This window comes from Podarcis gaigeae, assembly GCF_964106915.1.
Source record: "Podarcis gaigeae genome assembly, chromosome: 6".
NCBI lineage: Eukaryota > Metazoa > Chordata > Lepidosauria > Squamata > Lacertidae > Podarcis > Podarcis gaigeae.
The window spans coordinates 29,401,539-29,414,949 of record NC_139682.1 but is presented as its reverse complement, the minus strand read 5'-3'; the positions used below and the strand labels follow the sequence as shown (position 1 = coordinate 29,414,949).

The following is a 13,411-nucleotide window of genomic DNA, read 5'->3' as shown; positions in this document are numbered from 1 at the left end:
TGATGAGCTAGGCATTGTCCAGAACGTTCTAATCCTTTTGCGGGTGGAAAGTTGATATTTTTTAGGATGCTGCATTCTGGGCAATTTCTCTGACTGCATAGCATAATCGCACATTGTGCACATTAGAGCTCTTTATACAGAAACCTTTCTCCTGCCCCCATTTTCTTTCTCACCTTCTACAGGGAAACCCTTCACATAAACCTGCCAGCACATTTGCAAACCGGTATGGTTTCAAATTGGATGGGGAGGACCATGTGTGGAGATTCCTTCATTGCATGGGGTTGGAATAGATTACCCTCGGCATCCCTTCTAACTCTAAAATTCCATAATTTTACATTCATTCCATACTCTGTTGCTGCAAGCTCCTGCTTTGCATTATCATTTTGAGTCTTTTTAGCTCAAATGTACCGAACACTTTTTTTAAAAAAAGAAAACCCTGAAAGCATTCAAAGACAGCAGCAGAAATATTCCATCTGTTGGCACCTTTCACATTTTTCTTGTAAAAGTGCAGGTTTCTTAGAACTACAAAGCAAACACTGGGGCCATCGAAAAAGGCTGACCTTAAAATGTAGCAATGATCAGAACAGCAATTCGATAAAGACAGAGCCTTACACCTGCACATTTGTTCTCTTTGCCTCTATGGCGCAGAGTACTAACAAAATCACCCTGAGCAGAGTGAACACAGTAAGGCAGAAACAAAAGGATTCATGCTGAGCACATTGGGACAGATATTCCCAAGGGCTCATTCACACCATGCTAGGTTAATGAGGTGGCAGAATTTCAAAATACAACAGCATCTTAGATATGCATGGGAAACCCAGGGTTTGTTTATTTCTTTGGCATCAGGTTTTTAATGGCATTATGCTAGCTCTTTGGAAACTATTTTGTTGCATAAAAGGAAGACGTTCAGCTTTCTTGTTAACAGAAAGAGCAGAAGCCAACCCAAACCTCTCTCGCCACCAAAGGAACACATGCGAATAGTAAAGAGAACCTGCACAAGCGACACCGACACAAAACCCCACACGTACATTAAGTAAAATAAAAACATCGCCACCCGACTACCCACGCACCATGGCCCCTTCCACCTCTTCCCCCCTTTTCTTCCTCATGTAACACTAATGTCTCAACAAACTGATCTGTAGAAAATGTAACTTGAAAAAAGAGACATTGCACATATTTTTGTAAACCAAGAAATGTTTAATAGAAAAAATAAGTTAAAACAAAACAAAACAAAAAGAGCAGAACACATTTACAATGGCATTTAGCATTCACAGAATGTTTTTTTTTCCTAGGTGCTCAAAGTGCTCATCATATATTGTCTCCGTAACCCTTTCGACACCCCTGCAAAATAGGCCAGCATTGTTATCCACCCCATATTGCAGAAAGAGTGGGTGGAAGGTTTGAGGCCAAAGGCCGTGCAATAAGTTCATGGCTGAGTTGAGAGTTTGGGCAAATCCTTGGGAGAGCATAGCTTTGTGAGGCTGTGAAAACAGTCACAGATAGGGAGGGGGCGACCTGTTCCATTTCGCAGCCTGGGGCAAAATGAGAAGGTGTCATCCCAGCACACCACCACCAAAGCCTCGCTTTCCAGGGTCAGCTCTGGAGAAGTGAGGAGAAGCAGTGGCAGCGACCAGATCTCCTAACTTCTCCAGCAATCGTGGCAGGGTGGGTAGGGTGCATGTGGAGGAATTGCTCCCACAAGACCATAAGATCCTGCTAGATAAGATCAATGGCCCATCTAGTCCACCATCCTGTTCTCATATAGCCAACCAGATGTTTGTGGGAAGCACACAAGCAAGCCCTGAGTGCTCTGCCCATATGTAACTCCCAGGAACTGCCTCTGAATACTGCATGTGACTAAATGGGCTAGGAGAGAAAGGGCAGAGCACTTCACCCATCCTCTGCATTGGGTATAAACAGGGTCCCTACAGGACACTTTGCTTGCTATTCTCTTGGTTTCGTGCTTATATTACACCGGTCCTTAAAGACCTACATTGGCTCCCAGTACATTTCCGAGCACAATTTGAAATGTTGGCGCTGACCTTTAAAGCCCTAAATGGCCTCGGCCCAGTATACCTGAAGGAGCGTCTTCACCCCTATTGTTCAGCCTGGAGTCTGAGGTCCAACTCCGAGGGCCTTCTGGTGGTTCCCTCCCTGTGAGAAGTGAGGTTACAGAGAACCAGGCAGAGGGCCTTCTCGGTTGTGGCACCCACCCTGTGGAACGCCCTCCCATCAAATGTCAAGGAAATAAACAACTAGCTGACATCTGAAGGCAGCCCTGTTTAGGGAAGCTTTTAATATTTGATGAATTATTATTTTTAATATTTTGCTGGAAGCCACCTATTATTATTATTATTATTATTATTATTATTATTATTATTATTAAGTTTATTCCCTCACCTGGGCAAGGACCTGTGGTATAGAGGTAAATTCTTACTACAGTAGAAACCAATTGGACTGCTAGAAGAGGAATAATGTACTCCATCCTTTCTCTGGTATGTAGATTCCAGCAAGCTAGTGATTTTATTTTTATTTTATGTTTTGCAGCCTAGTAACTTCTGTGGACTCTTTACCAGGATACTTTAATAGCTACGAAGAAGAGAGGACCTTTGACAGGTTTGGTTTTTCCTGACATTGTACCATGATGGTAGAATTTTCACCTGTCTGGGGGCAGGGGGAAATCCTCCTGCAAAACAGGGGCTCTGAGCCATATTCAGTCTGGCATCCCATTCTGACCCACCTAGATTGCAAAACTGGCACAAAGAAGACCAGGATGCATTTTACACTCTGATAATGGTGGAGCTACAAGCACAATGTAGATCAGGTTTAAATAATACAGACACCTCTGCCTTTCTCCCCTGGCAACCCTGCTACCTCTTCTAAACCTTCCTGCTGCTTAGTAGTAACACCTGCTGCCAGCAATAAGGCTGTTTTTGTTTGCTATATATAATGTTCTCTACAAAGCAGCACAGATGCATCAAGGGATGACAGGCAGATGCTTCTGGGCATAAGGAGCATCTTGTCCACAATTACAGGAAAGCGCAGAGGAAGTTACCATGGAAGTGGCAAGGTCAAGTAGGATCAGGAAGGTAGCAACCACTAAGGAAAAAGTCCAAGGTACATTATCTTAAAAGTGAGTCACTCAGTATATTTCATCACCTGCCCCTAGGATTGTTGGCTGCAACCTTGAATGAGCTTTTGCACCTTTAACTATTGCATAAAAGAGAGAAATTTGCAGTGTGTTGCCCCACATGGAGAAGTGCAATGATAAAAGAATCCATACCTGATGAGATTGTCTCTCTTTTATGCGGTTCTTAAAGAAACAGGCTCCTCAGGATTATGAGCTGGCAACTTTTCTTAGCTCAGTAAATGACAAACAGAGCTAAGAGATGATGGACCAAGCTGTCATCTGCACCCTGTTGAGCCAAATCTATTGTTTTAACATTTTATCAGCAGCTACTTTCAGTTTACCCCTTGGACTCTACAATAAAATTATTATTATTATTATTATTATTATTATTATTATTATTATTAATCAGAAGTAGAGTACAGGTGGGATGAGACAGGCATGGCATTGACAACTGAAAGTCTAGAGTTTGTAAACGACTTAAGACAGAGCATTTGATGTGTCAGACAGATTTAGATAAGACCCAGCTAGGTGCAAAAAGTATTTAACTTTGCACCTAGGATTTCTGGAGCAAAGAAAAACATAATGGCTGTTCCCCACATTTCTTTGTTTCCCCCCAAAAATAAAATGTAGCAGTTACTCAGATCTGTCTCCAGGACTAAGAGGAACACACAGATCCATCTTGAGGCAGTGGGGGAAAATAATGAGAAACTTGGTAGTCTTTATATTACCAAAGCTGTAGGTTAATTTTAGATGGTGTCCTAGTTAAAAGAGTGAACAGTGGTGTGATCTAGTGTCAAGTTCTGTTAAGAAGAGTAAGGTGCTGCAAATTCTCAATTTTCTCACAGATTTGCTGCTTTGGACAAGATTTTCCCCATGCTCTACAACCATCTAGATGTCTTAAGATCACATTCCTGTCTTCTTATCCGTTGACAACAAGACCATCAACACTATTGATCACACAGAAAGTCATGGCTTTCTCTTTGACTTTCCTCCCCTCCTTTGTACCCTCCCCCCCCCTTGTCCATTATCAAATCATATTGCTCTCTATTACAAAAATACAGGCTTCCTCTTTGTCCCTTCAGATAAAACTCTGGCAAATGCCCTGATTGACTACTGCAATCTTATTGTCCCTAGTCTTCCAGTGTGACAGTTTCATTCATGTGCATCCATTCCTCACATTACCTGTTTTGTGCTTACACACCATAAGCGGTGATCTGTCTTTTGTTTGTTTCTTTTGGAATTTTAGACCTTGTTTGTCAATCAAATGATTTACCATGGCAGCTTGCAAGCAACAGATAATAATACAACCCCCCCCTCCCAAATCACACACAGACAGACACACCTCTTAGTCTCCTGGCTATACAGTGTTCTAACAATGATTTCATAAATATATAGAATCGTAAATTCTATAAAGGTACCCTGGAAGCCATCTAGTCCATCCCCCTGCAATGCAGCAATAATTTGCATCATTCAAATAGACCAGGATATATGTAAATACGTTAGCATCTAAACTATGAAAGAAGCAGCAGTCCTGACTTTGTGTTAGTCCCTTGGCTGTAGTACTAAACTTGGAGACCTGACTTATTTGCATGCATTGTTGGGCATATGTGTTGAGCCTTGCAAAGGAACTATACAATAGACATTCTCATTTCTGTCACACTTACAGAGCTATTTACACATCAACATCTTCATCTCTGCCTTGTCAAACATATGTGCACACGTGTGTGTTAGGGTGTGAAACCTAAGACGCTGGCAAGTTAGCAATGTCATGTGACTTTAAGTAGTCAAGCTCGTTAAGTTGTTAAGTTGCTCAGTATATAAAGAGAGTTTGTTTTCTCTGCCTGCGGGGCGTGAAGCAAAAATGTCTGAAAGCTCCGGAGGTGTTTCTGTTATCTGTCTGCAATAAACCTGTCTTTGGAAAGACAGGCTTCCCTGTGTCGTTATTTCTTTGCTACTGAGACTCTGAAGCTTGTACTGCAACAAGAATCTCTGCACTGGACTTAATTAATACTCTGCAAAGAGAACTGTTGCTGGTTGCGCAGCGGAAGCATTTACTGGACCAGTACACAGACTCTCTTAGTGTGCAAATGTGTCATATACCCATACAGAACATACGTACACACACACACACAAAAAAAAACACCTTAGTCCAAAATGGTGGCTTTACTTTCCTAGAATGTCTTAACTCCTCAAATAGCAAATATAATTTGCATTATGGCAGGGAAGTTAGCCCAAATCCAAGATGTTCGGCACTAATTAGCAAGATAATTCTGTAGACTGATTAATTGCTACAAAGTAGAGTGCTTTCATTGTACAAGCTTCATTAACTATGTCTGAACCAAGCTGATGAGCTGTGGTGCAATCTAATGGCTCTGAGTATTTATTCTTCCTGTCAAATCTTCCCTTCTCCCACCCCATATCTCACCCACCCTGGGACTGCCAAAGCTCTGCAGCATGCACTGCAATCCAGACTGGCCATTCCGCCTTACCAAAGTCCTCCTCCACACCTCACCCAGAATAATCCAGTGGCCTATATCCCTTCAGCAACCATATGGGGGTGGGCAGCTGTCCTGTATTTACACAAGACCATTTTCTATTTAAAGGGCTGTTTGGTCCAAGTCTAGTTAAAAGATGAAGGGCTCTAAGGAGGAACTTGGAGGTTGCCCATCAACAGTTACCACCCGGGCAATAGACTCAGGAGATGCACAGGTCACCCTGTCAGTTTTCCCCACCACTACTGTGAGATGTATTGTAATTTCTATTTAAATTATAGTAATTTGCATCTATACATATACATTAGGACCTGCAAATGTCATTTTCTCCTCTTTTTGGTGATGTAGTTCATCTTTTTTTTGCTGAAGTGCAAACAACCACCTTACTCTGTGTGCAGATTATTCTTCTCAGCAGATAAAAATAATGTTGCACGCTAGAAGCAGCGGGGACAGCACACCATTGAATGCCCAAACACCTCGAGCTGGGAGGCATGGTGCAAAGTAGGAGGCACGGCTACCTTTTTGGATGGTACCCGTCCCAGGGACTAGTGTTTTTAAACTCAAAGCATGGTCATCCCCTCTTGACTTCCCAGCTGGCACAGCTGCTCCTTTAAAAGTTGCATAGAAGGAGATGTCACAGTAAATGAGGTAGTAGTAGTAGTAGTAGTAATGAAATAATGAAATAAAATTTAATAATATTAATAATAATAATAATAATAATACAATTAAAAATAATAAATTGTTACCCATTCTTTTCTTTAAAAACACCCACTTAGAACTATATTTCTCCACATTTTAATGCACTATATTTGCATTGTTGCCAGAAAAAAAAATCACATATGGTGACATTTACCACCTATCCCCACAATACCACTGGCACACCAATAAAGAAAGAATAAGAAGTGTTTGGACTTGATATTCCACCTTTCACTCCCCTTGAGGAGTCTCAAAGCAAACAATCTCCTTTCCCTCCCCCCCCCCACAACAAACACTCTGTGAGGTGAGTGAGGCTGAGAGACTTCAGAGAAGTGTGACTAGCCCAAGGTCACCCAGCAGCAGCATGTGGAGGAACGGGGAAGCGAACCTGGTTCACCAGATTACGAGAAAACAAAGAAAGTGGCACAACAAAGCAAGGCTTCCCCTGCTCAGCTGTCAAAAATGGTATCTGGTATCTTAAGGCGATTGGGGGAAAGTGGCAACTGTATGGCCATACTGATGAAGGCTTGTTGGAGTCTTGTCTCCGTGTTACTTTTTATCATAGTGAAGTTATCACAAAATGGTTTAGCTTCCATCACTTTCACCTGATGTCATGAGAAGACATCACTCGCTCTACTAGGAAACTCTGCTAATGATTGCCCATGGAACTGCAGCCGAAACAGAGTCACCGGGAAATAAGAGTTCATAGGCTATGGAGAAGCAGAAGGTTTGCAGAACTATGAAAATAAAACTATTTAGGAACCTCCCATTAAAAAGAAAAACCCCAATAAGACAGAATCAAGTAGCATATAAATTAATAAATAATAACAATTAAAAATAATAAATTGTTACCCATTCTTCTCTTTAAAAACACCCACTTAGAACTATATTGGAAATGTAAAGAGGCGGAAGGGACATTCTTTCACCTCTGGTGGACATGCCCGAAAGTGAAGGCCTTCTGGGAAATGATTCATAATGAATTAAAAAAGGTACTGAGATTTACCTTACCTAAGAAACCAGAGGTCTTCCTTCTGGGCATGGTGGACCGGAGAGTGTTTAAGAAGGACAGAACTTTTTTTATGTATGCCACTACAGCAGCAAGGATTCTGATTGCAAAATACTGGAAGACACAAGATTTACCCACACTGGAGGAATGGCACACGCAGTTGATGGATTATATGGAACTGGCTGAAATGACTGGCAGAATCCGAGACTTGGGAGAAGAAACATTCGAGGAAGATTGGAGAAAATTTAAAGACTATTTGGAAAAACATTATAAGTTGTATGAATGTTAAAAAATGCACCTTTTTGGAAATTCTAGCTTCAGTAATGTTAAATTCAAGAAATGGAAATTAAGGTACAAGGAGTCAGAGATAGAATAATGAAACAACTTTATTGTGTTAAAATGAAAATGTACATGATTTGGGTTATAATACATTTGAAATTGGGCAACATGATAAAAAGGAAGATACATTAAGTATTGAAATAAGTTAACAAATTGCAGACGTTATGTACTACAGAGAATGCAGGGTTGGGAGGATGTGGGGAAGTCCAATAGATTTGGAAAAAAGGGTAAGAAAAATTTGTAACTTTTCTTTTTGGCTTTTATAATACGTTCTTTATTCTTTTTTCTGTACTTTATAAAACTAATAAAAAATATTATAAAAAAAAGAACTATATTTCTCCACATTTTAATGCACCATATTTCAGGGCTAATTCTGGACCTACTTTGAATTATTACTCTTTGAGTCGAGCAAATATCTACGTCATTTCCAACAGACGCTCCTAAGATTTATGGCCATTGTCATAACTAAAATGGTTAATTACTGGATGATTTCATCCTCTCTTTTCGCTTACGCTGAGTATACCAATCCAGCTTCTATGAAAAAAGCAATTTTCCCTGGGGCAAACAATTGTTTACATGGCAACATGCTTATGATAGCATCTTTGCAGCAATTGGCACTTGATTTGTTAATTTAACTATATTTAAGGCTGTAAATCCTATACCCTCTTACCTGGGAGTAAGCCGCACTGAACGTGGACTTACGTCTGAGTAGACATGTAATAATAATGTGCTCTAGGCATTTCCAAAAGGCAATCTATTGTAGAATAAGATTTGTGCTTCATTACAGCACTGACACAACTAGGCTGAAATATTTGACTCCTTAAATTTTTATGAGCTTTGCTTTTGCACAGGAAGCTACAGGGCTTTTAGCTAGTGTCTGTATTGCATTGTAGGAATAGAGGATCAAACACAAAAGACCGTTTCGAATGCTTAAACTCCTTTAAATCAGAAGCCTTCTTCTCTGTGCCCACGAGTGGAGGAAGTGCTAATAGATGCTCTGAGCTGTCTGGATCATTCAGTACTTATGAAACCTTGTGCACATTGGCTTGAAAGGAAATCCCTTTGCATTCAATGGGATGTCCTCTCAAGAGAAGCGTGCAGAAAACCGCAGCCCTCCAGTCCTCATCTAGAACCGTCCCCAGTTCTTAAGCTTATGAGACATGCAGTGTGTGCAATTATGGCTGGGTAATCCCTGTAAATCAGTGATAAATTTGGAAAGCAAATGTTTTCAAATATTCCCCATCTGCCAGGCGCTGTTTTAAATATAACTGCAGGGAAACAGAGGCACTTTATAATTCATTTTAAGCCCACCATTTCTGTCTCATTTTGTTGTTATCTTAAAACTCTCAGGCTGGTAGCTAGAACATTTTCCAGTCATAATTTCCCGCAGATACAACATCCCCAAGGTCCTCCCTATCTGTTATTGCTGATGATTGATAACGAAATAATCTATTTTTGATTGCATTTCAGAAGGACACTTAGTTTCAGATGAGCCAGTCAGAACCACCTTGCAGTATGGAAAAACACAGTGGCCAGGCTACATTGTTAAAGAGAAAGTGTCTCAAACAAATAAAATTCCATCCTTTTCTTTGGGAAAAGGTTTTTCCAAGTCTAGGCGATGGAGACTTCACCCCAAACATAAAAACAAACCAACCCACCCCTATGTGTGTATATTAATATCATCTAGGCCAGTGGTTCCCAACTGGTGGTCCGCGGAACCCAGGGGGTCTGCTTAACCCACCCAGGGGGTCTGTTGGTGCCACCATTAACACAACAAAACTACCATAGAGATATCGATTTTTTTTCAAAAGTAAGGGGACCATTGCTTTATTTTTTGAAAAACAGGGGGTCCATGGTACTTTGCTAACTGGGACCCACTGATCCAGGCTTCCAAACTCATGCATTTTAGTATCTCATAGGCCACTGTTTTGAAGTGCATGCTTTCAGAACTGTCTTGCTATTACTTATCAGTAGTTTTCAGTTGCCTGGGCTTATGTTTCTTTTAAATTTAAATTTTCTTTTAAATTTATTATGAATTACTTCAGGTGGTGGGTGTTTTTTTCTACTGAAACGTGGTATGCAAATGCTATAAAAAATTAATCATATCAATGGCATCAAACAAACATAGTGCATTGAACATTTTCAAAGCGTGATACAATTTCCATTGCATTTTATTTATAAAAATATTTATGTACCGCCATATCACAAAAATCTATCAAAGCAGTGTGTAACAGTAAAAACAAGATGAAACAATACAACAAAAGCATAAAAAGTTAAAAACATAGATCACAGCAACCCAGAGGAAGAGGCCTTTGTTAGAGCTATACCATCCAGGGATCTGACTTTACAGAAGACAGTTGTCTGTCTGACAGAGTCCTCTGTTTGGAGGGCTGTCTGATCCAAGACTGCTTTAAAGATTAAAAAACCACAAGATGGGAAGAGCAGAAGGGGCCTTGAAGTTGCCCACCAACGCCTAGCACCAGGATGGGAAACCTAGCAGGCACACAGTCACAGTCTTCCCCACTATGGTGAAATGTATTGCAATTCCATTTAAATTATAGCAATCCTTTCTAAATTTGCATCCATACATATAGATTGGCATATACTAATTTAATTGAAAGCACTGGCATCTTTTGTCCCCACCCCCAAGTTTGCACATTTCTTCTTTTTGGATGCTTAACCCCAGTTAAACCTTGATGCATTCCTTGGATTGTATCCCACGCGAATCAAACCCATTGAAATTAATGGGTGTGATTAATTTAGGTCAATTAATTTCACTTGGTCTACTCTGAGTAGGACTGAGTTGGAGGTAACCCCATCAACAGCTGCTTCTGCAGGCGATCAATTTGCTGGAAAAGTGTAGCAGCTGAGATGGGAACTCCTGAGGCAGCATGAGCTGTCTTTTGACAGCAACTTCCAGGAATGAGCAAACTTGAAAATACACCTTGCTTTTCACAGACTTGAAGTTGCATTGCATTAACTCCCCTTCATACTTTGCATATTGATCAGGTAAGATATTATTTGTTCCATTTAGAGTGTCCCCAGACCAACAATACCCTTCCCCCCCCCCAAAAAAAATGCCACTGATCACAGTGTGAGCACAGGGAGATCAGGGCTCCATTTTCCATGAAATAATTTGTCCTTCATTAAGGAAATACTATTATGTTGAAGTGGACTCTAGTCCACAAAACCTTATGCCAAAATAAACATTGTTAGTGGTGTTTGGATGCAGCAGTCAGTACGTTCCATCTTGTACACTTATTCACCATCATAGCAAAACTTAGGATCTGGCCTTACTGCCTTAACAGCCACCCTACCCTTGCTTCTTTTTATTAATATAGGAAAAACCAATGAAGAGGAGTTCCTTTTTTAAAAATGGAGTTACACTTCTGGTTCAGACTGTGTTCTTTATATATATATATATATATATATATATATTTACAAACAATGAAATAGTTTATATTAAAGACTTTTTTTAAAAAGCTGTTTAAATGTTTATTTAAAAATAGGAAAGTTTGTATTTAAGCCCTGTTTAGGGAAGTTTTTAATATTTAATGCTGTATTGTTTTTAACACTCAATTGGGAGCCACCAAGAGTGGCTGGGGAAACTCAGCCAGATGGGCAGGGTATAAATAATAAATTATTATTATTATTATTATTATTATTATTATTATTATTATTATTAACATGCTGTAAGACTCTCCCTGCATTTTGCTGCAACAGACTAATGGTGCTCTGGAAACTATTCCACAATTTCTCTAGGCAGAAATCTCACACTCCTTTTCTTCCTTGCCATTGTGCAGTCTCTTCCTCTTTCGACAGTGGACCCTTTGCTCAATGTGCAAAACGTTCATTCACCTGGACATTTTGTTAATTTTCAACTGCTAATTTCTTAAGTATAAACTGCACCAGGTTACTTCATGGCCTGAATAGGATCCTTCCCTTTTTACATCTTCCGTATAATTTATTGGCGAGATTAAGGGTGCACAGGTGAAATTTCAATTTTGGCAAGCTTGAAAACTAAGCTTACAATTCCAGCAGGAAGAAATACATACAAATTAGCTTGAGAATGGGAAAAGGGCTGAGAAGTGAATGGAGCAGAAATATTACTGCAAGAACTGGTCTGCATGCAGTGCACTCTTATTCCCATGCTAGAGTTGGGTAACTTACTGATCCACCACAATTTGCCAGAGATCATGGGATACCTTTGCAGAGGTGGGACAAGAGCCCAACTCTTTCTAATCTTGTTTTGAAATCACACCATGAAACAATTTTCTCTCTACTTCATCCCTGGCTCTCCAAGACACACACATACAAAAAGTGTAGCACGAGCAAGACACACACATGCAAAAGTGTAGCACGAAGGCTTTCAGCGCAGAAACTCGAGGGCTTTGTAGTTGCCTTGCTCCTTGGGACTTGGCAAGTTTTTCAAACCAGAGCTCTGAGCATACCAAGGGAAGGTGGAAGCAGGAAATTATGAAATCCAGAAAGCTTGAAATGGGAGGTGAAGCAACGGGCAAATCAAACATTCATAGTATTTCTCTTCAAACCACTCTCCATTTACAACATAGGGAAAACATGTGCCATGCAGCTACTTACATCGTGGAAGATTGCTAGTCCCTTGCCATAGTTCTCCAGGCTGTCTTTGGCTTCAGGGCTGTAAGCGTGCTTGGCAGAGAGCAAGCACATTGTCAGCATCTCTGTACATGCCATCATCTTCTCGCTGAAGATTGCTGGGTTCTTCTTTCACAGATGCTGGGAGGCTGGTCCCTCAGTTACCCTAGCCTTCCCGGATTGCTTGGCACGCTGAATGCCCTGGTTTCAGTGACTGTCAGTGAACAAGCCTGCTCTGCAGTTGTTGGAAGCAGCAACTACTGTGCACTGAGAGATGCTCTTGCCAGCCACTCGGCAACATTCAGTGTAGGTGTCTCTGTCTCAATGCCCTCCCCTTGGCTGCAGCGATTGGTCAGGGCCTTTGAGTGGCAGGATTTCTTATTAGACTCTCGTCATCACCTCAGAGCGGCAAAGTCAGCAAGAGATTCCTCTTCAGAGAGGAGGACTGACTTCAAGGATTGCAGGCTGCACTTCTGTAAGCAGGAGTGAGTGCAGATCCTTGATTCCTGGCAGTGCACTGGGTTACACCAGTCAGTCTGAAGAGGATTGATTGATTGATTGATTGACTGAGGTGCAGGAAAGGAGTCAGAAAAGAACTGCTGAAGGAACTGGATAGGGAAGAAGAATAAAGTGGTGTGTGTGTGTATTGACAGCTATGAGCATTTGGAAAGAATGTCAGAAGGAAGGCCTAGGAGGCTGTTAGAATAACAAGTGCCCAAGCAGTTAGTTACATAGGAAGCTGTCTTCTACTGGGTCAGATCTTTAGTTCATCTAACTCAGTACTGTCTACACTGACTGACAGTGGCACACAACTTTCCCTCCCTAGAACAATGAAGCAAAGGGAGAGGAACTGGAGCTGGTCCAGTGTGACAGAGCTGGCTTGAGGAATGATATCCCTTCCTGCAGAGATGGCTCTCCCCCAAAAAACTGCTGGGCCAGCCAGGCTGCAACCACTGGCTGCATTCACCTAAGCACCTATAAGCAAGTCTCGCTGAGTTCCACAGGCTTCACAATGCAACCACTCTAGTTAGCTGTCCCTGCTTCACAGAAGCTGTAAAACGGTTGGATCAGGAGCCTGTGAGGCTGAAACCCAAAGCATCCCTTTTTTTGGAAAGGGGAAAGCATCTTTGCCAT

The 13,411-nt window shown here is 41.1% G+C and overlaps 1 protein-coding gene across 1 annotated transcript in view; it reads right to left on the bottom strand.

Annotated features, from left to right (window-relative positions):
* The window catches only part of NECAB3 (N-terminal EF-hand calcium binding protein 3), a 79,687-nt gene extending 67,115 nt beyond the window's left edge, over nt 1–12,572 (bottom strand). Inside the window, exon 1 of the mRNA XM_083746312.1 lies at nt 12,263–12,572. Within this exon, the coding sequence (XP_083602438.1) occupies nt 12,263–12,379 (117 nt within the window). The 5' untranslated portion in view covers nt 12,380–12,572. The remainder of the gene's footprint in view (nt 1–12,262) is intronic.
* Between the last annotated feature and the right edge of the window lie 839 nt (nt 12,573–13,411).